The following is a 25,797-nucleotide window of genomic DNA, read 5'->3' as shown; positions in this document are numbered from 1 at the left end:
GGACTTGTGACTCAGGCAACAGACAAGTATCTTCCCGAGGTATTGGGAATAGAGCTGCTTAAAACTGGGGCACTGGCTTGTCGTGTCTAGACGGGAACTGCTTTCCGGCTTGTCCTGTGGTCACATCCTCACCGTTCTGTGGTGTGCACAGGTGAGGAGAGGTATCACTGTGAAGACAATAAGCCTATTGAATCAAGGCCCCCACCCTTAGGAACACGAGTAGCTCCATCTCCAAATACAGTCGCTCGCTGCAGGGTGGGGGGTGGGCACCAGTGCACACTGGGTTGCGTGATACATAGTCTCCTTTTCCAGCAATAAGCGGTATCTTGTAGGTTTCTTGTGAGCCAGGCAGCATGCAGTCCGTTTTGCCGGGGGTTTTTGTGTGTGGGGTTCTCACGCCTACTGAAGGAGGGTAGCACCATTTGGTCGTGGGGTTCGGAGGTGGGGAAGCCCCAGCTTTGTAAACTGTGGGTCGTCACCCCATATGGTGCGGCATAACTGGATTTGGGGGTTGCGAAAAATCTGGCAACAGGAACAGGTTTCTGAATGCACCAAAACCAGAAACTTAACTGGGAACAGTCGAGTTGTTATGGATCTCGGGATGCCGTGCACCGCCTTCCTCAGCCTCACTGCTGCCTTGACTCAGAACACAGAGCATGCGCATTTACGCACTGGGCGCGATGTCACGCATGCGTCAACCAGTGGACGGTCGCGGCCTGAAAAAAACGCCTTGGCTCAGATCTGAGACTACGGTGTGTCATGGGTTGCAGTGTTTTACGGAACACGCTGTCTCCTGCTCTGATTGGAGCAGGGAAGTTTGATTATGGACTTGTAGTATTTTCTTACTCTTCATTCCTCAACACATATCAAATTAGTGTGTCTTTGGGTCAGACTGCGTTACACTGTAAAATGCTTACCTTTCTTTTGTGTGTGAGCATTTGGTCTGTGAGTATACATTGTTCTGTTTGCATGCACTGTGTATAGAGACCAGAAGAGCGCGTCTGGACTTGTAGACAGTCTTGAGTCACCTGATACCGATGCTGGGGACTGAACCCAAGTCCTCTGAGATCAGCAATGCCCTCTCTCAGCCATGAACCCACTCTCCTGCCTCCAGCTTGTTCCAGAGAGGAAAAAGAAAAAAAATCTCTAAATAATTCTGGCTTGGGATTAAAAGAGAATTTTCAATAATTTCAGAAATGGACTGCCTACCATTTTGTATTAAGTACTTATGCAAATATGCCTCGTACTGTTGGCTATTACAACATCAAAGTATCAGCCTACCCTAGAAAACACGGAGGAGGTTGTTCCTCTTCCGGGACCAGATATTCATCCAGGGTTTAATTCCTTACATGAAATAAATAGGCACGCCCATCTGATTAGTATGCAGATTGCCTTCAGACTTGATAAACACTTATGCCAAAGAATTGCTTTCAAATAAATTTTCTTTGTGACTTGCTATCAATACATATATCTGTGTACTGTTTTATGTACCTGTATGCCCGGAGTTCCTTAAGCAACATTTTCTCATGAATAAAGGGAGTCGCCAGGTTTGGGGAGTTGGCTCAGCAGGTGAAAGGCACTGTCTACCCAGCCCGACTCGAACCGAATTCAATCCCTGTGCACCGTGCCACACCCACTAAATAAATAAAATTTAGTAAAGTTTTCTCTTCAGAAGGGGTCAAGGGTGCAAAGTGTTTATACCTCGAAAAACAAGCTCTTGAAGCTGAGGCAGTCCCTCGGCCACACAGCATGGAGGTTGGAGCCAGGCGTAGCCTGTGAGCACCTGCAGTGCTCTGAAGGGGCAGGTTCTTGCTGCTTAACTGACCATGTGAGGATAGACTCCTGCTATGCTTGCTGTTTGAGCCCCATCACAGCCCCCAACACTGGGGAGAGACTGCCCGGGTCGGGGGACCCTGAGAGTCTCTTCTCAGTGGTCTGCTTTTGTACCACAGTGGTGAGAAGTCCTGTTAGGTAGCCTGTTTCTGGCTTGCCAGGTTCATGCCAATTGAGGGTGCCTGCTGGACCAGATTACATGCTGACAGACTGGCACCACTACCAGAGGCCACCAGACCGGCCAAGTGGCTGTCACTCCCGACTGAACCGTTTCCTTAGAAGTCCTGGCAGATGGAACAGGTGGTGTTCGCAAAAGTAAGCCCTTCACGGAGGAGTTTAAAGTTGCCAGGAGTGCCAGGAGAGCAAAACACGGAGGTAGCAGCTACAGAAAGGTCATCAGGAAGAGGGTAGCCTAGGCTGCAGGACTGGTAGGAAGCCATCAGGAGGCCACAGGTGAAAATGGGGGTGGGGGGGATGCCCGGCAGGTGTGTCAGGCCTGCCTTCCCAGTGGCCCTCATTGAGAGCAGCTGACATCATCACCACAGCAACATGTAGGGCTCCATTCCTTGCACTGAAAAAGGTTTATTTCTCTGTGTGTGTGTGTGTGTGCATGTGTGTGTGCGCATGTGTGTGTAAGTACCCTAGGAGGTCAAAAAAGGGTGTCAGGTTCCCCTGTAGCTGGAATTATAGTTAATTGTGAGCCGTCTAAAGCAGGAGCCGGGAGCTGAACTTGGGTCCCTGCAAGAGCAGCAGCATTTGTAACGATGGCGCTGTCAGATTGCGCTTTCCACAGTGGCTGACTCTGTCAGCACTGCAGCCCCATGGAGAAGGTGCACGGAGATCTCTGCTTTTCCCAAGTGGAAACCGAGGCACGGCGAAGGAGCCCGCGCCCTGCAATATCAGGCGTGCACTTGCACGTGGCCCACTGGGAGAGATTTGGAGTTGGGGTACAGCCCCTCACCGTCCTCTCTAACCACAACCCTCTGTCCCAGGCAAGACTAAGAACAGCCACCCCTCCCTCCTTGGTTCTGAAAGGCAGGGCCACCCTCCCCCGATCCCCCACCCCATACCCCCACCCTCACCCCACCCCCGCAAGCACTGAGACTCCTCCTCCCTGCTGACCCTTGGCTCCTCAGCACGCGGCAGGTCTCCGTGAGGCCCCTAGGACTGAATGAGGAGCCATTAAGAAGGGGCTCAATGCCCACTGCATTGTGCTCCAGCTTTAGAGCTGAGCCTCTCATCCCAAAGCCTTGGAAACAGAGCTCTGGTTCACTTCCCTTCTCCTGGGCGCCGAAGCCCCCCACCCCCCGACTCCTGCCGGGAAATGCCAGGCCCTTGAAGATCAGCAACTGAGGAAAATACATGCTGGTTTCCAGAGGACACAGGCAGGGGTCTCCCGAGACGGAGCGGGGAGGGCATCATGAGCCACGTTGTTAGCCAACACATAAACAGACAGGTACGAGGGACCTTTAGAGCATGTCCTTAGGATTTCTTAAGTTACAATGGTGAGCATAGTCGACATGGTGGCACGGGCCTCAAATCCCAGCCCTGGGGAGGCAGGCGGATCTCTGTAAGTTTGAGGCCAGCCTGATCCCATATATCAAGACCCTGTCTCCAAAAGGTAAAATAAATTACAAATGCTTTCTCGTAAAAGGGCCAACGATGGGCTTTAAGGGATGGTTCAGCGGGCAAAGTAAAGTAGGAGAGCCTGAATTCAGTTGCCAGAGCCCACCTTTAGCATGATATGTGACGCTTGAAAATGGTTTAGTGGTTAACATAGTGTTCCGGTCTTTGAGAGGACCCAAGATCGATTCCCAGCGCCTGTGTCAGGTCACTCTCTCAGTAACTCTAGCGCCAGGGGGACCCAGCACTTTTAGATTCCAAGCTTCCCCCGAACTCCTGTAGGTGTGAACATTCATGCACGCAAGCGTGCACGTACTGACACACACCTGTCTGTGTATACACATGCATACACTAATGCAAACAACAGAGTAACACAAAAATAAAAATACAGTCCCGTTATTTCAAAAGCCAACGTTCTTAATTCCACTTTTTCCCCCTGTAAAATGGGTGTCTGTTGTGTGACCCTTTTCCCCTGTCCGACCACGACTGACTGCCTCCTTCCCTTAACAGACCTGTGAGCCATCAGCTCCCAGCTGGAGTGACTTCACGCCCAGGGCACGTCTGCACACATCTAGAACCACATGTAGATGTCACCAGGGAGGTGGTGAGAACAAATCCAGGAGTGTCACTGAGCACCCCTAACTGTGCAGAACAACCCCCCCCCCACAGTGGGGACCGTGAGCCCAGACACCTCTCACCCCTGAGGCTGAGAGGTCCTCAGACAGGGATCATCTTTTGACTACTGCATGGGATCCTGTAATAATGTATGCCGGGTTTATTGGGTGACATTAGGTGACATCTAGAAATACCCCATGCAGTGTGGCCCCCCCTCAAACCCATGGATACTATCAGCAGCGGGTGCTAATGTTAATTCTGTCACCTCCCACTCTGGAGGAGACTTGCAGGGCTGAAAGTTTCCCAGAATGCTCGATTTTAGCAGTCCCTGCCAGAGCACCCTTCCGCAGCAGTGGCCATCCATCCACACTGCCACCCTCAGACAGGCTCCCTTCCTGGGCCACCCCACCGCCTCTGCTCAATAAACCAGGTCCGTCTGACTTATTTTAGACATCTTTTGGGTACAGCCCCAGTCACGTGGGTGGAAGCACGCTCTCTCACCGTGAATTCTCTGCCCTGCCAATAACTCACGAACAGGATTGACACTGTGCTGACAGCGGGTGTTTAAAGACGTTCGATGCCGGTGACAATAGAAAAAAAGCCCATTAGCTCTTTCCATTTGGTAATAGCGAGAAAGATAAAAGGTGCGGCTTTGCCCTCCCTTATTGAAGCAGCGTTTAATCACGAAGCTCTCAAGTGATTAGACAGGTCTGTCACCTTCCCGGGGCCTCCTCATTTCACAGTCCTGCCTGCTCAGCATGTACATGAGGTAGGCTCAATGCTGGCCTCCTGTGTGGTCACCTCCTACAACATAGCCCCGGCAGCTTAGCACGGAGGTGGGGATCCGGGTCTGTGTTCCTCAGTGGGGACCTGGACTGCACCCTCCGCTGCTGAGGGAGAAGCCAGCCCACCTCTACCTGACCGCCCTTTGCATGCCAACACAAGGTCTGAAGCCGGGAGAGAAGCATGCAAAACCAGGCCTCCATTCTGTGACTCCTAAGTGGCTGGCTCTCCCTCCTTCAGTGGGCAGGCCCCTGTGGAGCCTGGGCTGTCCACTCCCTCTGGACAGGCCCTGGCTGAAGAGACCCTGTGTTAAGATTCCCGCCCAGGGAAAGGTTAGCCCAGAGCTTCCCCAGTCATTTCAGGAGCTTGAGGAGAGAACTGGGTCTGGTTTGCTCCATCCAGGACCACAGGAGGTGCGAGGATGTGTAGGTGTCATGATCTGAGTATAGAGCTTCTGAGGGCCCCAAGTGTCAGTCGTTATTCTAGCGAGGGAAAGGAAGATGGAGGATGGATGAGAAACTGGATAGGTGGATGGTCGGATAAAAGATGTAAACATGGATGAATGCGTAAGTAGGTGGGGAAGGGTGGATGGATGGATGGGTAGGTGGGTGGGGAAGGGTGGGTGGGTGAATGAATGGATGGATGAGTGGGTGGGTGGATGGATGGATGGGTGGGTGGGTGGGTGGATAGACAGACAGGTGGAACAGTACTGAGATATGGGGAGGCCAGATAGGTCCCGACCACCCATGTGAAACATGACGGCGAAGGAATGGTCTCGGAGCCTCGTCACCCTCATTGTTCCACAGAATGTGGAGGCCCAGAGAGGACACCTTGTCTCTGGAATCCTTTCTGAGGTGCTGATGTTGAGGCAAAGACCAGAAATTTCCAGATGGGAACAAGCATGTATGTGACTGTCAAAAGAACATTCCTAGAACCAGAATCTGTCTGGTGGGGACAGAAATAGGCATCGGAGGCGAGAGCCCAAGAGTTCGTGTTGGGAGTAATGGAGAGGAGAGGTGGATATCAAAGAGCAGCTTGCATATCATTCACTGAGGGTCTGTTTACCCCTACATAGTGACAGGCTCGGGTTAGAACCCAGGACCTTGGGGTATATGCCTAGCTTGGTGTCTGTAATCTCCGTGGGAGGTAGAGGCAAGCTGTCGGACATTCAGAACAGTCCTTGGCTATATATCAAAGTTCTAGACTAGCCTTGGCTGCGTAAAAACCTGTCGCAAAGCAAAACCAGCTTGGTGTTGAGATATCTGGCCTTTAGCCCCAGCACTTGGGAAGCAGAGGCAGGTGGACTTCTGAGTTTGGAGGCCTGCCTTGTCTATATAGTTAGTGAGTTCCAGGACAGCCTTAGCTACATAATGATACTGTCTTAGAAGGAAAAAACAAACAAACAAGGCTACCCAGGACCTTCCTAACCCTCAGGAGACACGTCTCTTATTTGCTCTCAAGGTAGCAGTGACTGGAGGTACAAGGGAGTGGTCATTCAAGGTCACCTGGCCAGAGCTAGGTACCTGGCAGAACCTGGCAGCTTTCTGAAAGCCTGGTAGTCTGTCCTGAAAACCAGAACCTGCTCGCCAATCCTTCCGGGGGTGGGGGAGGAGCAATAAAACAAGACGAAAGTTCTTAGGTTAAGAAACAAACGCGCCTTCAGGGATGTTTGAAACGGCACCAGCAAAGTGACAAAGTTATTCCTTTGACGTCTAGTCTAATTCTACTTCAAGGGCATGGGGAGCCAGTTCATATTCAAATCCAAGAGGCAGTGGGGGAGGGTTGTTGATGGAGTGGCCGGAACCCCCTCGACTGGGGCTCCTCGGAATGACAATGAGGCCGCCTGCCGGGTCTCCACCAGGCAAGCCTAACGAGATTAGATTTTCATAAATTTCAGACACCGCCAATTCCTAATTCCTCCGTGTGGGGCCCATGGGCCAGACAGGGCCTGGTGCAGGCTGCTCGTTAACGGGAAGGAGGCCGCTGCCTTCCCCAGAGGCAGCCCCAGGGGCAGACTTAGGGGAGATCATCTGGTCTAGGAAAACCCCCACCAAGGCCAGCGGGAGCCGGGTAGATCTTCCCAACTCTCCGGACCCCACTGTGCTGCACTCTGAACTGGAAGTCTGGGGCAGAGCAGCACATCCAACCCCGTTCCTTCTCCAGAGCAGGTGCCAAAGACACAGGCGGAAGGAGGTCACCTTCTCCTTAACGGCTGGAACTGAAAGTGTCTGTGGCCTCCTTGTCACAGAGCCAGGTTCTGGCCTCTGCTGGGATTTAAGGTGTGTGCCACTATGCCTGCCTCATTTTGCTTTTGAGACAGGTTCTCACGTAGACAAGGCCATCATCTCTCAGGACCCAGCCGTGGAGGTGTCCCACATTGCCACAGCATGGCTCCCTTCTCACCACTCCTGGCTAATCGTTTGATAACTGCATTAGGATGTCATCGGCTTCCTTTTCTTACAGGCCTCACTCTATGGAGCTGACTGGCCTGGAACTCACTGTGTAGATCAGGCTGCTCTTGGTCTAGCCTCAGCCCTCCTGCCTCACCCTCCCAAGTACTGGGCCGGCAGACAGGAGCTATGAGTGAGGCTGGTTTTCACTTCGCTTTTAGCCTGTATTTTCTCCCTAATCCAGAGTGTGCCTTCTCAGCTCTGCTGCAGGCAACATGGTGTGGGCACCTTAGCATGGCTTCGCTTGTCTGCCCGGCTGTACCTGGCCTGTGTGAAATCCTGAGGAAGCTGTCCTCACTCTGGTGTGTCTGTGTGTCTGCCTCAGAGGTACAGGAATTGTCTGGGTCTGTGTCTCCCAAAAATTGATAAGCCGTGGAACCCAGTGGCTAAATTTGTGCGTGAGGAGTCCTCCCTCACTTTGGGGAGCAATTCTATTTTCTGGACACAGGAACCCAGACTTGTCAACCACACACCCTTGCAGGGCCCATTGTCCCCAAGTCCTGTCGCCTTCTGCCAGCCTTGCTGCCTCAGCTCCTGTCTCCCCAGTCTTCCCATGGCCCCAGACCACCCTAGGAGGAGTGTGGCAGCCCATCCAGTCCCTCGGGCCACCAGAGGACAGGAACAAAAGGCCGCCTGCATCTCCCCATTGCTTTCAGGCCTGATGTGGGCCGAAGCCCCAGAGAAAGCCAGAGGGGTGTCTCAGGCCAGGGTGAGGAGCTCACAGAGTTGGGGAGGAGGAGTTGCTGGCCCTTTGGAGAAGTAGGGGCGTTGCACAAAGCAGTCCCTGTGTCCCTTGAATGCACGGCTTTATTGGGTCCCGACAGCCAGACCGGAGTGCCCAGCACATTCAGGTCAAACCATCCAGCCTTGGACCGGCCTCTCCTGGGGAGACAGGAGCATAGCTGCAGTGACCCAGTCTTGGACTTCACCATGGCCCCATGGGCTCTGTGCAGAAGGGTGCCTGAGTCTCCACAAGAAGGGGCCCCTCTTTGAGTCGTGTGTGAGTCTCAACAGAGTCCTCGCAGTTCAACACCCCCACTTGGCTCCTCCAGGGTGAAGGAGGTGAGCCTGACTCAGAAGCACCAAGTATAAACCCGGGCTTGGGTTGGAGCCCTAGTCGTGGGCACTTGGACTTTGTGATACTTCCTTTGTGGTTCTGTTTCTCTTGAGGGGCTTGAGAAAACACTTACGTCAGGAGAAGGGTCAATCTAAGCTTTACCGGACTCACAGGGGTCATTCTGTTGTGGGAGAAGCGTCCTGGGTGCTAAGGTGTCCAGTAGCATAATGGGCCCTGCCTAAGTGTAGTCAGTCATAGCACATGCAGTGGTCCAGTGGTGGGATAGACCTGTGGGGTTCCAGAGACTGGCTGGGGCTGAGGAGTAGCCTGAGACAGAGATGGCAGGGAAAACTCTATGAGCTGCTACCCATCCACACACAGTAAAGTGCCCATCTTGGATGTGTTACCCTGCCCAGAGCAACAAGGAAACCATAGTGGTGGCAGGAGAGAGCTAATCCTGCTTGGGTTTGAGGTTTGGGCCTGTGTTGGCTTCCAACCTCTCCTCAGTTCCTCTCTCTGGTAAACACAGAGCTGAGTCAGCCACTTTGCAACTGAACTTGGTGGCCTCGGGGTCCCTTCCCTCTTGTACAGCAGGGAGTGCTCCCCCAAGGTCTTCCCTCCATGACTGGGGAGGCTCATCCCTGGGCCTCCGCCTCAGGCAGGGCCTTCAGGTTGCCTGCTGTCTCTCTGCTGAATCCAGTGCCCTGCAAGACTCCTGGCACCCTGCCTGTTGCTGGGGGGCTCTACTGGCACCAGCTGCAGCCAGCTGCTAAGCCTCGGCCCATCGGAGTCAGCAAAAGCACCCGCTTAAGCAGTATCAAAATAGCCTTTTCCCTTCCCAGCACCGGAGGGCTTTTCCTCCTTCTAGAGGGGAAATAAAATAAGTCGGAAAACGGGGAGGGGTGTGGAAGGGGCCCAGGGATGGGGCCTCTGAAATAAACGAGAATCCCAACCAGAGCAGCACCAGGAACGTGTCTAAGGCCTTCACTAGAAGGAGCCCATTTGTGTGCTTGTGTGGTGTGTGTTCTTAAATGTTATCTGTGTGGCTAATGGTGTATGTGTGTGTATGTGTGTGAGTGTGTGTATGTGTGTGTGTGTGTGTGTGTGTGTGTGTGTGTGTGTGAGAGAGAGAGAGAGAGAGAGAGAGAGAGAGAGAGAGAGGAGAGAGAGAGAGAGAGAGACCTTGTGTTTCCTGGGGTGTCTGAGGTGTGTGTGTGTAGCAAGTTTGGCCCATTTTCTGCTATCTTTTTGGGTGTCAGAGTATTGAGGTATTTTGGGGGGCTGCATGTGGGGGTGCTGAGGTGTGTAGGGGTGGTGAGCTGTTTTGAGGAGTGTCAAGACTGTGGAGCATCTGAGATTTAAGAGTGTTGACCCCATCGTGGCCATGTTGGGGCATACAGGATTATAGACCTTACGCTGTTGTTTTAGAGCCCGTAAGAGCGTTGGAAAGTTGATGTAAAGAAGAATATTGGGATACAGGACTATTATTTTGGGGTGTTGGACTGTTGCTTCAGGGTGTTCAGGAGGTTTTCGGCATTAGTGTGTGAGAGTGATGACATAGGAACTTGGCTATTTGGTAGATGAAGAAGGGTTGAGAGCTGAAATATTGGGCTGTTTTTGGGGTGTGTGGAAGGGTTGGGGTGCTGGTGGGGAGTTGGACTATGTAGGAGTATTGAGATAGTCTTTTGGGGAATATACAGGCAGGGTAGGATATTGGTGGCAGGGGATGGGTATGGCTGGTGTGTGTGGGAGAGTTGGGTATGACTGGTGTGTGTGGGAGGGTTGGGTATGGCTGGTGTGTGGGAGGGTTGGGAATGGCTGGTATAGGGGGGAGGGTTGGGAATGGCTGGTATAGGGGGGAGGGTTGGGAATGGCTGGTGTGTGTGGGAGGGGAGGGTTGGGAATGGCTGGTGTAGCGGGGAGGGTTGGGTATGGCTGGTGTGTGGAGGAGGATTCTGTATGGTTGGTGTTGGAGAGGTTGGGGTATGTGGGAGCAGTGGGCTGTTGTTTCGCGGGTGGGAAGGTTGACATATTGCTTGCTGGGATGTGCGAGTATCAGGGCATTGGAGAGCCCTGAACTGGGCTGTAGTATTACATATGCGCACTCATGTGTTGCCTCTGCAGTATGTCCACATCCCACTCCAGCCCCACAGGAGCCCCTCTTCTTCCCACTGTCCCTCTCCAGGCCCCAGAAGTAAAAGGACCCTAGGCACAGGGATTCAAAAACAAGTCCCTTTCTGAGAGCCAGGCCAGGCCTAGCATCTCTGAGGGTCAGACCGAGTCTTCATGAACGTCCATGGTTGGGACCGTGCCGTGTTCCGGACAGAGTCTCTGAGCTGTGTTCTCCCCTGTGCCCGAGTCCTCAGCCTTATGTAGATGGGAGCCTTTGGCTGCTGACCCGAAAGTCTCACGCACGCGCCCCTCTGCCCCACAGCGGAGCTGGAGTTCGTGCAGATCGTGGTCATCGTGGTCGTGATGATGGTGATGGTGGTGATGATCACGTGCCTGCTGAGCCACTACAAGCTGTCAGCCCGCTCCTTCATCAGCCGACACAGCCAGGCCCGGAGGAGAGACGACGGAGGACTGTCCTCGGTAAGCGGGTCCTTGGCCTAGGATTCCGGCTGCTGCGCAGACATGTGCGCAGAACACTCTGACAGACCGCTCACGTCACCACCCCCCATCTGGGCGCTCATGGGAATGGGGATGAGGAAGGGCCCAGAAGCCTGCCGCTTCCTCTAGTCAGAGGAGCAGGAACTGGAGGCGGATAAGGCTCCGTGTGCTCGGAGGTGCAGGAGGCCCAGGAACGCGAAGGTTTGGAGGGAAGCTATGGGTTTGCCCCTCTGAGGGAGAAGTGAGGGTGTGCCTGAGCCTGTGCGCCCAGCACTGCTCCCCAGAAATGGTTCCCAGTGCCTTCCCAGAGGGATCAGGAAGTGTCAGGTATGATTCTGCGGGCTCCCCAGAGGAGCCCCACTGTGTGAGGCGGGGCTGGGTGGGACCTGGCGTGGTCTCCATAGCTGTGGGCAGAGTAGGCACAGCTTTAGGGTGGCAGGTCAGGTCTCCTGAGGCCGTTGAGAAGCCAGATGAGACAGAGTGAAGAGAAGGCAGCTGCTGCTTGACTGGGTGCCCACCAGGACAGAGGTGTGGGAAAGATGCCCCCAGGTCTTAGGGCTGTGACCTAGATGGAAGGAGGTGGCGGTCCCAACCTCTCACCAACACACCACTTGGGCCCGTGTAGTCCAAGTGTCCTGGGAGGCCAGGGAAGCAACCAGACACCGAAGCCTCTCCCACAGCCTGGGCCTCATCTGGTTCCTCAGGTGTGGTGAACCAGCACTGGGCGCCTCCTGGGCAATCCAGGCTTGACATAGTGAGCCAGCCATCTTTGACTGGAAGGCAACCTCATCCATGTGACGCCTCACCCGCTAGCTCTCTGCTGAGCACTCTCTCTGTGCCCAAGCTCCCCTGGCACAAGAGACTGTAGGCAGGACCATCCTAGGACCATCCTAGGACTGGGTGGCAGAAAGTCATACTCAGGCGGGGGCCCCCACGCAGGGGGCTCCCAGCTTTGGGGGAAGCTGTGCATGAGAAGTGCAGGCGAACATTTCTGAGCCTTAGAACTGGAGACCTGACACTCTTAGGAGGGAGGGAGGACCGAAACATAGCCAGCCTTGGGATCAGGGTTCAGTGTCCTGGGGCGGCAAGCATTCCCATGTGTGCCGGTTCCCTTGGTTTTTTTTTTTTTTTTTGTTTGTTTGTTTGGTTTGTTTGTTTGTTTGTTTGTTTGTTTTGGTTCTTTTTTTCGGAGCTGGGGACCGAACCCAGGGCCTTGCGCTTCCTAGGTAAGCGCTCTACCACTGAGCTAAATCCCCAGCCCGCCGGTTCCCTTGTTAACCTGAGTGAGACTGTGTAACTAGTCCTAGCTCATTTATATCCTACCAAGGGCAGTCACCTAGAGTAACTTAATGTACCCAGAGGACTGCTTGATCTCTATGCAAGCAAGCAAGCAAGAGTTACGTGCGCGCGCGCACGCGCGCGCACACACACACACACACACACACACACACACACACACACACACACACACCGAGCAAAGCTGGGAATCCTAAAACTGCCCTCTGTTACTGAGGGACACTCACTGTACCAGAGAGGATTCCTAGCTGACATTATAAGCATGAGTTTTGATGCCTTAGCGCTGTGAGCATCAGGGGCTACCTGGGATCCAATAGCGTCCTCTCTGGACTCCAGAGCCAGTGCCTGGGTAGTCATCTCCTGCAGGTGGGACTTGCCCCTCCTGACTGTGACCTCAGGCTCCTTTGGGAAGCTCTGACCAGCCCTCAGGCATTCACATGGGGTGAAGGGAGGCTCACAGTGCCTGATAGGAAACCTAAGACAGGAGGAAGCTAGCATATACGCAGCCCTGTCTCCAGGATGGCCCAGCAGGTGCAGGGAGGACGGTGTGAGCTGAGCCATGCTGGGCACGGTGCCCCCGTTTGGGGAGGGGGAGTGCCCCAGGCTGGCAGAGGCACCTAGAGTCTGAGGGCTAAGCCAAGACAGGACTGGCCGTCGCCCGAGAAGCAGGGCTGTTCCTGGCAGGTTTGGGCATCTCTGTTTGCGTCAAGAGCAGTTTCAGTGCGTCACCAGTTCATCAGGGCAAGAGCTGTGACAGAGAAGCAGGACTCCTGACTGAGGCTCAGGACACAGCCCCAGGGCAAAGCCGCCACCTGCTGTATAGGAATCCTGCCTGCCGGGCCCTGGCTCACCTGGCTCCTTTGTTGTGTCTGTTACCTAGCGATAGACACTGCCAGCTGCCTGGTCAGTGTTCTTCACTCAGCAGCAGCACGAGGGGCTCACACCCTCTCAGAGGAGAAAGGAGGACTCAGAGAGGTGGGTGGGGTGCTTGCCTAAGGCCAAACAGGCTTTCACGGAGGTGCCCTGTGAAGATCCCCCAGCCCATTGTGGGGCGTGGTTAGCCTAGAGTGCGGGGTTGCGAAAAGGGAGGCCCTGGGTACAGATGGCAGAGAGAGCAGCCCAGGCTGCGTGGACACCCTAGCTCAGCTGCTGTAGTTCAGACAAGCACCTGGCCCTCCTCCCCAGACGCTGGGCCTCAAAGAGAGCGTCTCCTTCACTGTCTTCCCAGGGCCACCTGGCTGGATAAACAGGGGACCCAGGGGAGGCCTGGAACAGGTGACAGTTCCCCTGGGACTCCCTGTCTTTCCGACATAGTGCATCTGAGGTGTCTCCAGGCCTTGTGACCTCCCATCCCAGAGAGACCTAGATACAGCTGTTGTCTGCTTGGGCTCCGTGTGTCCCACTAGGCTCGCCTGCCTACCCAGCGCCTTGCCCCTTGGATATCACTGGCAACTGGGGTGGAGGCTCCCCTCCTACTTGTGTGAGTAGGGCCACAGATCCATCCCCTCACAGCCCCCTTACGGGAAGATCACCTCTCCCCAGGCCTGGAACAGAAGGAGCAGGTGGGCCTGCCTGGTTAAACCCAGGTCTCAGCTTCACCCTCCCCTTACTGTGTCATAGAGGCCAAGTCCTCCCCACCCCCCCATCCCCGCTGCCCCATCTCTCGATCTCTCCGTGAGATGCTTTTTCCACATGGCAAACAGTACGAAGGGTGATCAGCATGAGGGTCAGGTGCAAGGATGACCCACAAACCCGCATAGTCCAGCAACTTCAAGTGTTCATTGAGACAATTGGTTCCTACCTCCACACACCCTGTATCGCCCCCGGGATGTGTGGTTCTTCAATGAGGTCACCTCAGGAGCTCAGCTAGGGTCTGAGATAGATCCATGCTTTAAACTCTGGTCAACCCTTGGCCTAGGTCTCCTGCTCCCCGTGGGAGGGCTGCCTGCCACGAATCCTTGTTCTGGGGCCAAAGACAAAACTGTAGTAAAACCAGATGCAGGGGTCAGCCAGGGCAGACGCCCTGGTGTGGATCTGTACGCAGCTTCAGAGGGAGTCAGTCAGACCTTTCTCAGCCTGGGGCAGGGTGGGTCTCAGGTCTCCACCTGCCAGAGGTTTGCTTTGTAGAAATCGATGGTGACCACCTGTCCACAGGAAGGGAACAATTGTCACTGTGGAGTTGAGGGGACAGTCAAAGCCACATCTGGAAGCAGACCAAAGGGACTTTCCAGGCAGGCAGCAGCTCTCCGTCTGGAGTTGCAGCCAGGAGGGCATGTCAGGCCTCAACAAGCTGGCCTAGCCCAAGGGCTATATGCCTAGGTTTGTAAATAAAGTTTTATTGGCACACAGCCACGCCTGTTAGTGTTTGTGAGCCATTAGGATTTAACAAAGCAGAGACCATTTGGGATTGGTTTCTTTCCCCTCCGGTATAAATGTCTTTAGTTATTCTTTGAGAGTTCATGCATACAGAGACTTTCATTCGGACCCTTTGTAGAAATGGCCGGCAGATTCCTGCTTTGGGGAGGTGCAGAGGGAGAGACTGTGAAGAAGTCTCGGTGAACTCAGGTATCCTAACTGAGAAATGATCGCATAACAGGAGCCAGCACCACCACCCCTCCCCCAGACAGTGTGGAGGGACCGAGGAGCCCCAAAGCCATCGTAGAGCAAGTAACACACTTCTAGAAGAAGGGAGGGAGGGGCTGTCCTCACTGCTGACTGGGGCTGGCACCATTGACTACAGGATCGAACCCTGCCTTTCACCTCCCCTCGGCGGCTGCCCGAAGCCCCAGGGTTAGGGAATGCTAAGAGACGGTTAACCGATTGCTGTAACTTAAGCATGTGCTAGATCGTAGGCACTGGGGATATGGTAGTCCCTCCTGGCACAACCGCAGCTTTGCAGGGAAAGAGAGCGGTGCAGACAGGGGATTGCGAGCAGAGACGAGGCTGGGTGTAGGAAGGAAAAGGGCTGGTGTTTTAAGTTGCTTGTCTGTAACTGTGATAAAACCTCATGACCTAAGGCAGCTTGGGTGAAGAAGGGGTTATTTCAGTTTACACTTCCAGGTCACAGCTCATCACTGAGGGAAGATTGAGGGCTCTGAGGTTTGCTGAGCTGGCAGTGGGTAGATGGGGCTGGCGTTGAAAGAAGCAGATACAGGAGAGAATGTGGGTAGGAAGGAGCGGGCCCTGTGGGAACGGGCAAGCCAGAGCAGAGGGAGGACCCTGGGGGTGGGTGTAGCATATGAGACCTGTTGGAGCCTCCTTATGGGACCCCACTGACTCCTCCAGCAGAAGTCACATCTGTCTAGGTGTGTAAACCTGGTACGTCTGCAAGGCAGGGCTGGAGGGCAGCTCTGTCGTCTTCATCCAGCAGACAGAGGTGCTCAAGCAAGGTAGACTGGGTGGTTGCATATTAGGGGAGACCTGAGAGAGGGAGGCTCCAGTCGGTGGGACCCCAGGAGACACCTGTGCGTCTGGCTTCTATGATTTCAGGGCAGCCAGGGTTATTCACTGTTAGAGAAAGATACTCTTCTGCGCGTGCAAGCCCTAGAACCGCCTAGTGGCCACTGGGTGAACTGCGGCCCTCTGCAGCTCTGGGAGGAACTTCTCAGAACTCAGCAGAAATGGCAGCCCAGTATAGTTTAGAGTGGCGGGAAGATGTTTCTTCACCTGGATTGTGGTGATAGGATGTTGATGCTTGACCACGTTGTAGGCTCTGAATGTTTGAGAGTTACTCCTGTAGGTACATCTCAATAAAGCCAAAATTAAAGCCTGCGGCTTTTCCGCAGGCCAGGAGTTACACTAGAACCATTCAGGACTGCTCAGAGAACTGGCCCTAGCAAGGACACCCTCTTTCCTGGGAGGGTTTGCTCCCTTCCTGGGACACCCCCCCCCCACTGCTGAGGACCCACTCACGAGTGACCGCCATCCCGCAAGTGATTCCATATCTGTTTATTAATAATAAAAATGTGAGAGGCTCTAAATTATAGAGTCTGTAGGGACCCGTGCACTGAATGTCAACAGAGACCTGGCCCCACCGTGGAGTAGCCAGTCCAAAGGCCTGTGGCATAGGCTTAGCATATTGAGGCATGTCAGAACCGGTTTCTGTACGGGGAGGTGTGTAGCGCCTGTCACTTTCTGATTACCCCCTGAGGGTCAGCTGGATTGTGACATTCAACATCCAATTCACTAACTTCTCTAGCCAAGTGTATGCGTCTACATGTTCAGATGCTGAACCTGTGAGGTCAGAGTTAAGCACCGTGGGCACAGTCAACACCCACGTTGTGGGCAAGCAGTCCTGGTAGAGACAGGAGGCAGGCAGTCAGACAAGCCACACTGGGCTTCCTATAAGCCAAGTAGAGATCTGCTTAATGCCCAGGTAAGCTGCCTGCAGGCTTTGAGAGGGTGTGCCCCACAGATCAGATTCGTGCCTTAGAAAGGAGCTGTGGGAGGAGGCAACAGCGCCAGTGTGGCCTTGCCTTGGACCACACAGATGGGGTTAGATTAGAGGATGAGAAGTGTATGCGCCCAAGACGTCACTCCTGTCTGTTGCTGACCCTGTATCCCTTTCCCTCCTGTAGGAAGGATGCCTCTGGCCGTCGGAGAGCACGGTGTCAGGCGGAATGCCGGAGGTAAGACTAAGACCAAGCCTTGCCCTTCCTCTGTTCTCAATGGACTGGCCTTGTCCAGGCATTCCCTGACTCCAGGAGCTCCCTCACTGCCCCCTACCCCCCACACTCGCAGTGGCATCTTCAGCCAGACCTGTTTCTAAGGGCTTCCGGGGATTCACCTGGGGCAACCCCTCCCAAGCCCACACAACTCTGAACCCGGGGCATCAAATCTCAATCTGTCTCTCTCCCTACTCTACCCGCTCCAGCCACAGGTCTATGCCCCACCTCGGCCCACTGACCGCCTCGCTGTGCCCCCCTTCGTCCAGCGGAGCCGTTTCCAGCCCACCTACCCCTACCTGCAGCACGAAATTGCCCTGCCACCCACCATCTCGCTGTCTGATGGGGAGGAGCCCCCACCCTACCAGGGCCCCTGCACCCTCCAGTTACGGGACCCGGAGCAACAGCTGGAGCTGAACCGAGAGTCTGTGCGCGCGCCCCCCAACCGGACCATCTTCGACAGTGACCTCATAGACAGCAGCATGCTGGGGGGCCCCTGTCCCCCCAGCAGTAACTCCGGCATCAGCGCTACCTGCTATAGCAGCGGCGGGCGCATGGAGGGGCCTCCTCCCACCTACAGTGAGGTCATTGGTCACTACCCGGGCTCCTCCTTCCAGCAGCACCAGCAAAGTAACGGGCAGTCCTCCCTGCTAGAAGGGACCCGGCTCCATCACCCTCACATTGCCCCACTGGAGAACAAGGAGAAGGAGAAACAGAAAGGTCACCCTCTCTAGGAGCGGGGGCCTGGGGCACCTCTAGGCAAAACCGCAAAAAAGAAAAAAAAACACTCCGCACTTCTTAAGAGAGAAGAGAGAGGAAGGCAGGGGACACACAGGCTGTAAGGCGTGTGCTAGTTCTCCGGTCTGTGTATAAATATTTACATGTTCTGTGTGGTCTGAATGCAGAAGCTCAGAAAGCTTGCAAAAAAAGAAAGAAAAGAAAGAAAGAAAGAAAGATAGAAAGAAAGAAAGAAAGAAAGAAAGAAAGAAAGAAAGAAAGAAAGAAAGAAAGAAAAAATGAAAAAGATACCATGTTTCTTTGTTGAGCCCTGTCTTGGAGGCAAAAGAGAAAATGCTCCACCAGTCTTTTCTTCATTGTTCTTAGTTGAGCTCTGTGCGTGAATGCTTAACTCCTTTTGTTTATGAAGGTTTTACTTAACTTTAAAGACATATTTGCACAAAACCTTTGTTTAAGATCTGCAATATTATATATATATATAAATATATATAAAATAAGAGACTCTGTATGTGGGAGAGCAGGAGTATTTTTGTATTAGAAGAGGCCTATTCAAAAAAAAAGTTGTTTTCTGAACTAGAAGAGAAAAAAAATGGCAATTTTTTGAGTGCCAACTCTGAAAGTGTGTATTACCTTGTAAAGAAAAAAAGACCCTACAAAGCAGGGGTTTAGAGCTATTTATATAAATGTTGATATTTTGCACTATTTTTTAATATAATATATCAGTGCTTGTTTGATGGAAACGTCTAGAGAGTGTGTTGAGACTTGGAGAAATGTTGAGTTTCAGTCTGAACAGAGCAGCAGGGGGGGTGTCCCCCCACTCCCCCACCCCCACCCCGGGGCTCAGAGGACCCCCCCACTGTGCAGGAAAGCCAGGCTCCCCAGGGCCATGCTCCTGCAAGCCAATGGATGCTTCTGTCCAGACAGGCTGTGAACAGTTACACATTCCCTGCCGAAGGGGACCCATGTCGTCGTCCCTCTGGGTTACAGCTGAGACAGGACCGCCGGCCCCCGCCCCCTCCCCACGGAGGCACCCAGTTCCTTTCCCAATATGAAAATAAACTGTTACTGAAGGAATTTTAGTTTTTTTTCTCTTCCTTCCTCTTTTAAAACACAGAAACTCTATAAAGGTTCAGTGTTGGGGGCAAGGTGTGTCCCTAAAGCCAAAGCAACTCCCCAAAATTGGTGCAGGGCGGGGCGGGTACAGAGGCTCACATCCTGCAGAAGCAGGTTGGACCCCAGCGTCCTTGGATGTACGCAGTTCCACACTGGCACGTAGGAAAGGCCGGGGGGCAATGGCTGCTTGACCTCAGACCATATATTTCTTCTCAATATTGATTTTTCAGTTCAAGAAGCCAATTAACAGTCAACCCAAGATTGAAAGGGACAAGGCCAGCTGTTCCCCCCAGGAAGCCCAAAAGGGTAGAACAGACTGCCACCAACACACCAGCCCATCATCCCTCAGTCTCTGGCATAACTTCTCTTCCTGGACCCATCCCCTTTGACTGCCTCATCACGTTTTCGGGGTTGGGGTCTCATTGGCCAGGATTTAATTAGTATGTGGGCTATGCTGGGTCCCCTAGAGGGCCTGCCATTGTGTCTTCTGTGAATGAGAAAAAAAGAGGTGTGCGTGTGTAGTGAGATCTCCTAGGGTTCATCCCTCCCTCGGTGAATCTGCTGGAATTCCTGGAGTGACCCTGCCACCTCTCCCCATCTGCAGGGTGTTCCCATTTTCTGCAGAAAGCTAACGGGAGAAGAGGTGATAACCTGTATACAGCACTTTTTTTTATTACTTGAAAATCTTTTAGAGTTCAGGCCACCATGCCTGTGTATGCACATACGGTTTTTAAAGTATAGGTTACCCTGGTGCCCTGCTGGACCCTGAGCCCTGCAGATCTGTCCTGACAGAACATTCCCAGGACACCCACTTCTCAAGGAGTCGTTGGCCCGACACTGGATCCTCTCTCAGAGGAATCTTGGGAAATATCACGTTGGGATATCAGTTTGTTGTCACCGAGATGTCCCCTGTTTTCCCCTGTACACATAATTGCCTTACTGAGGAAGAGATCTCCCTCTGGGCTCAGGGTGGGGGCACTCCATCCAGTGTCACACTCATGGGGCCAGTCCGTCAAGAGCTACTGCTGGAGTTTAACTGTGCACACCATTTCCCTTCCCCACCGTGCATGTGTCCTGCTTGCAGAGGCCCCCAGCTGTCCCTGCAGCCTTCGTATGGAGGACCGCATGCGGCTGCAATCCAGGTGGGGAATCTAGACAAGAAACCTCATGTGTGTAATGCGGCTTCAGCCGAAAGCCAGGCTGAATGTGCCCACTGTCCTCTGGGGCTGAACTGGCTGTCCTTGCTTCTGCGTATGGGTTGATGCAGGAGTTTGCTGGATTCATTTGACTTAGGGGCACACCTACCCTCTTGGGTAACAACCCTGGACTGAAAAGTGGGATCCCTTGGATGTGGGCTATAGGACCTCGAAGGGAGGGGCTTGTCAAAGGCATGGTGTCCTGAGCAAACCAACAGTGCCCCTGCAGGCTGCTGGCTGTGGGACCCTCAACTCTGGCCAAACTCCAGATGCTGGACCACACTTTATCTCTTCCCATGGCCAGTTAGGCCAGTCCTTGAAAGTGGCTGCTGGAGAGGGACTAGGACAGACCCCCTGGTAGGCGTGGAGGGAGGGGGAGGGTGGTCTGCTGCTCCATGAGGTTCTGAGAAAGTGACAATTCTTGGCTCCCTTGGCCCACACTGCCATCTCCAGTGCTTGCTCCAGAGAGGTCACGGCCCCTTCAGAGCTCCAGGCTGTGTAAAAGCAGAAAGGCTTTGCAGAGTCTGGGGCTATGAGACTAGCTTTGTAGAGCTAGGGTCTGCATGACTGACTGCTGCAAAAGAACCTTCTTTATAGAAGTCTGTTGTGTTAGCAAAGAGTTAAGACGTGACCCCCATACCCACATTGGATAGGGTCAGGCAGATTCCAGGCCTTCTCTGTTCAATTTTTCTCTGTTCTTGGTCATCGTTGTGACCTGCGTGGCTGACTCCCATGTCCCTCAGCCTCCAGAACCACAGAATATTGTAATGATGTGAAAAATGCTCTCATCTGTGCTCTGGACTTGAGAGCCAGAAATGCTACCACACCACAGTCTAGTGGGCCACACCTCCTATGTCACCAGCCACCCTTCCCCCAGCACACCGTCCGTCTGTCTGTCTGACTGCACTGCTGCTTGGCTCTGGGATGCCCTTCTTTGCAGCTGTGTCCCCGCCCCACACCTTCTCTTCCTGGCTGACAAGCGGGAGACTGAAGCTGGTCTCTGTGTATCTGTTATCCTCAGTGCCAATGTTGACGTTCTGAAAAGCCACAATACACAATAAATTTTACAGCTCTTTGGAGAGTGGATCTTCTTCCCTTGTTTTTGGCTGTGTAGCTCTTCTTTCCTGCCCACTCCCAGCCTCTGCGACGGAGTAACAGACAGACGCTTCAGTAGCTGCTGGGGACCCTTAGACAGTTTGTTCGGCCCCTATTTGAGGTCACTTGGTGCTGGGGGATGGGGGTGTCAGAAGGAACCCTTGCTTCCTCAAGTGGCTGTAATAAAGGAAGGGTGGGGTTAAAGGAGTTGCCCAAACAATAACGACTTCCCCCACTTCCTGAGGAAAGCTCAGGTGAGCTAAGGTCAGACACGTTCAGACAGCCTTCAGTCAACACACAGGCTGTGTGCAGGAGGTTTGATGTTGCCCCCTGACCCCAGAGGAGGGGAGAGCAAGCTGTTTGAAGGTGAAGACCAACCTCAGTTGACACCAGTGAGGCCCGTAGGGTAAGTTACACCCAGGAGTACCTTGTACCAAGCCCTCTTGGTCCTCAGTGCCCAAAAGTCCTAGCAGTACATGGGTGCCCTACTCCTAGGTGCTAGGCTTCAACATGAGGCTCTCGGAAGCTGGGGGTGGGGCACGTAGGTGGTTTTAATCACCCACCACCCACACACAGTACCCAGTACAGACACCATTTACTTCACACAGAGTCATCTTAAAGGTTTTTAAAACTTCCAGTCAATACGGGGTAGATGGCCCAGGGGTGGCTGCCACTTGGCCTCAGGTTGGGGTTACCTAACGGTATGGGATGTCTCGGTTCTTTGGGGACTGCTGCCAGCTTGACCAGGGGCACTTGGCTGCCCGCCTTCAATACAAGATTCCTGGTGGTGGAACCCCAGCATTTCAGAGAACTCAGGAGGAGCCTAAAGAGCTTGCTCCCCCACCACTTGTGAGGAGTACCAGAGGGCCACCTGCATACATGCACACATCTGGTTCCTGGGCCATCTCTTCTCCAGGGTCACTCCCACAATTCATCTGTGTCCCCACACATGTCAGCCGCTCTTATTACCACACTGGCTCTGAGGTTCCTCAGAACCAGGTGCTCCTTGAGCCTCTGGGTCATTCACAGAGAGAGGCACAAGCACTAAGGAAGAAGCTAGCCCACACAGCTAGCCCAGCCGTGGGCTGACTGTGTGCTGGCCATGTGCCTCCTAGAGGCCCAACTTCAGACTGAGTGGCCACAGCACAGGCAGGTGAGGGTCTGAAGGTGCGAAGGAAAAGGAAGTGTTTGAGCCTCCAGCTATGCAGAAGAGGAAAAACAGAAAAACAAAACACCACAGTAGATGTTTAATTAACCATCCGGGAACCCAAGCGTCCTGTCAAATTCATTAATCACTCCATTCAGCTGTCATGAAAATTTCATGAGCCTCTGCTGTAGTTGGGGAGAGTTCCTAGTGAGGGATTGATTCTCTCTCACCCACGAAGCATTCCCGAGTGTGGCCATGGTCAACTTTGAGTGTATTTCTTGTCTTTTTAAAGTCTATCTGGGCCTAGGGAGGTGATTCGGTGGTAAAGCGTCTGTCACACAAACATAAGGACTCACGTTCATATCCCTAACACCCACAGAAAAGCTAGGTATGGCTTCTCTTATCTGCAGCTCCAGATCTCCTGAGCTGGGGTTGACAGAGCCTGGGGATCCTGAGGCTCGCTGGGGCCAAATCTATGAACCCAGTGGTCCATGACTCAAAAATAAGGTGGAGAATTATAAAGGAAGACACCAGACATTCCATTCACACACACACACACACACACACACACACACACACACACACACACACACACACACACACACACAGTGAAGTCCAGCTGTGCATGCCTGTAATCCCAGAATGCTGGGATTCGATGCAAATCTGAGGCCATCCTAGGAAACAGCTCAAAACAAAAATATAAATTAAGAAAAACTCGGAGAGTTGCAATTATAAAATTCACATGAGGCGTGAATTGATCCCCCAGGGCAGTTGTGTGGATGTGGGAAAGGCAGAAGAGTAATTCTGAAACAGTTTGGGGGGGAGGGGGAAGAAAGGGAAAACCTCTCCTGGACATTGACTGACCAATGGTAGCCTTCCCTGTCCCCTGGCCCACTTCCTGCTGATAGCTACCCCTGTGGTCAAGATAGGCCACCTTTCCCAACTCAAAAGGAAGCCTTCTCTAGCCCGTGTATGACTTTCTGAGAAATTGTTTCTCGGAGGGCCTGGGTGGGTACCTAGGCTTCCTGCCCTGGACTGGTCTCACAACACCACTGGCAAACCAGGTGTCTAAATTCTTCGGTGGGTGACCAGGTAGATAAATAAGATGGCTTCGTTACACAGAGGGACAGCTAGGGACAGAGGCAAAGAGACAGGAGGCCTGTGCCACATGCTCAGCTCTCTGAAGGGACCTCTGATGCAGCCAGCGTCAACAGGAAGCCGTAAAGAGTAGGGCCTTGTTCAAGGCCCAGGGCCAACAAGGGGAGACGTCCAAACGTGCTCAGTGGACAAAGGAGAACGTCGAGGCCCACTGACCGCTCTGCCTCACAGGACCCACACCTCCATAGGACTTCAGAAAAGCTTGTCCCCCAACACACCTGCCATAAACGATCTTTTCTCTTTGCTCTAGGTGGGGACCACGGACACCCTCACTGTCGCCAACCACCTCTGACCAAAGCTAGCTCGTAGCCTCCCTCCTCGCCCCAAGTCTTCCATCACAGTCCTGGCTATGGGAAGGGAAGGGAAGGGGATGGGGTTTTGCCAACACAATGTGTGGTAAAAATATATCTCTTTTTAAAGAGAGATCACGAAACCTGAAGACTGGAGATGGGTAACTTGTAATTATCCCCTGCTTTGGGCGGAGAATTCTAATAGTTTTCAGAAAAACACGGAGTGTGTTCTCCAGGATAAAAAGGGACCGGCTTGGCATGCCATCATACATATCCAGGCCCTCCCTACCCTAGAAGAGAAAGCTCCTTCCTTCCTTCCTTCCCCACCCCCTGCCCCCATTAGCCTTGAACACTGTCAGAGGCTCTCAGGATGCAAGGCTGTGGAAACGGCTTCATCAGACCCCACCCAGGATCTGCTAGAGAAAGGGCCAGGAGGCGCTGGGTGGGCAGGAGATGGTCTCAAACCCAGACACAAAGAGTCATGTCCTTGCTCTCTCTTTGAGGGAGAGCTTTGAATTGGTAAGGGCACCTTGGTCTCTGCCAGTATCCTTTTTAAAAAAAAGTTATTTGTTGTATATAAGTACACTGTAGCTGTCTTCAGACACACCAGAAAAGAGCATCAGATCTCATTACAGATGGTTGTGAGCCCCCATGTGGTTGCTGGGATTTGAACTCAGGACCTCTGGAAGAGCAGTCAGTGCTCTTAACCGCAGAGCCATCTCTCCAGCCCCTCTACTGTGGTAGATATCACTGAACTGAAGTGATGCAACCCCAATTTTATCTGGGTACACAGTGATCAGGTATACAGACCTCCTTCCCCAGCATTCCATGGGGGACAGAACCCTAAGACTAAGCTCTGTCTGATAGGATACTAGTGGAAAGTATGGGCCGCCTGCGAGATGTGTTCTTCAAAGGGGGATATCTACTGTGTTCACTTAGTTCTGGTGCTGTAATACAGGGAAAACCACACACACACACACACACACACACACACACACACACACGAGTTATTCAGCTTATACTTCACAGCCCCATCCCAGAGAGAAGTGACCTTAGAAGCTGAATCAGAGACCTTGTAGAATGCCATTTACCCTCCCATGCTCACCCAGCTTCTTGATATATGGGGCCCAGGACAATGAGCCTAGGAATGGTGCTGCCCACAGTGGTCCGTGTTCTCTCGAATCAGTCAGCAATCACGATATTCTCTCATGGTGTGTTCACAACCGATCCACTCTGGGCAATCCTCAGTTGACAGATGAAGCTACCCACCCCTTCCCTCATCCCCATCCCCATCCCCAACCTTTACTCCTCCTTCCTTTGAGGAGTGCACTCGTGATAGGTAGAATTCCAGCAACCTTTCTAAAACTCAAGGCAAACCCACAAACAGGCTATAAATGGCAGAGCGACAGGATAAAAAGAACCTGGGTGACTGACAGCACCAAGTCTGGGGTACCTGCCAACCATTTGCAAGCAAGAGCAACAACAAAAACAATAACAAAAAGGCACATCTGCACCGTCTAGTCTACGGCCACAGGTGCTGACGGTAGGCCCAATGTTGAAAATTAGCTTGGAATCTTTTCTTTTCTTTTTTCTTTTTTTAAGAAAAAATTTTTTGAAAAACAAATTATGATTTATTTATTGGGGCTGGAGAGATAGTTCAGAGGTTAAGAGCACTGAATCCTCTTCCAGAGGCCCTGAGTTCAATTCCCAGCAACCACATGGTGGCTCACAACCATCTGTAATGGGATCTGATGCCCTCTTCTGGCCTGCAGGGTATATGCAGATAGAGCCCTCACATACCTAAAATCAATCAATAAATAAATCTTTCATAGTCTTAAGATTTATATATTATGTATAGAGTACTCTGCGGGTTGAGGGACATTTTTAGAGGGGTCGCCTAAGACCCTTGGAAAGCACAGATCTTTACATTACGTTACAGTTACATAACAGTAGCCAAATCCCAGTCAGGAAGTGTTGACGAAGGTAATTCCTATGGCTGGGGAATCACCACAGCGTGAGGAACTGTATTAAAAGGTTGCAGAGTTAGGACAGTTGAGAACCGCTGACCTAGGAGGCCCTGACTCCTTCCAGGTCTGCTAATGTAAGGAACAGAAGGGAAGACCTGTAAA

General features: G+C 52.9%; 1 protein-coding gene across 16 annotated transcripts in view; it reads left to right on the top strand.

Annotated features, from left to right (window-relative positions):
• Pmepa1 (prostate transmembrane protein, androgen induced 1) overlaps positions 1 to 18,743 on the top strand; it is a 48,458-nt gene extending 29,715 nt beyond the window's left edge. For 15 of the 16 annotated variants that reach the window (XM_087652426.1, XM_087652427.1, NM_001413584.1 and 12 more), the window contains 3 exon segments: positions 10,796 to 10,953; positions 16,845 to 16,895; positions 17,141 to 18,743. In XM_087652426.1, coding sequence (XP_087508552.1) covers positions 10,796 to 10,953; positions 16,845 to 16,895; positions 17,141 to 17,665 — 734 coding nt within the window. In that variant the 3' untranslated portion in view covers positions 17,666 to 18,743. 16 annotated transcript variants of the gene reach the window in all.
• The last annotated feature ends 7,054 nt before the right edge of the window (positions 18,744 to 25,797 follow it).

This window comes from Rattus norvegicus, chromosome 3 (genome assembly GCF_021556685.1).
Source record: "Rattus norvegicus strain SHRSP/BbbUtx chromosome 3, alternate assembly SHRSP_T2T, whole genome shotgun sequence".
Lineage (NCBI taxonomy): Eukaryota > Metazoa > Chordata > Mammalia > Rodentia > Muridae > Rattus > Rattus norvegicus.
The sequence above is the reverse complement of the archived record's forward strand: the minus strand, read 5'-3'. Positions and strand labels throughout refer to the sequence as shown.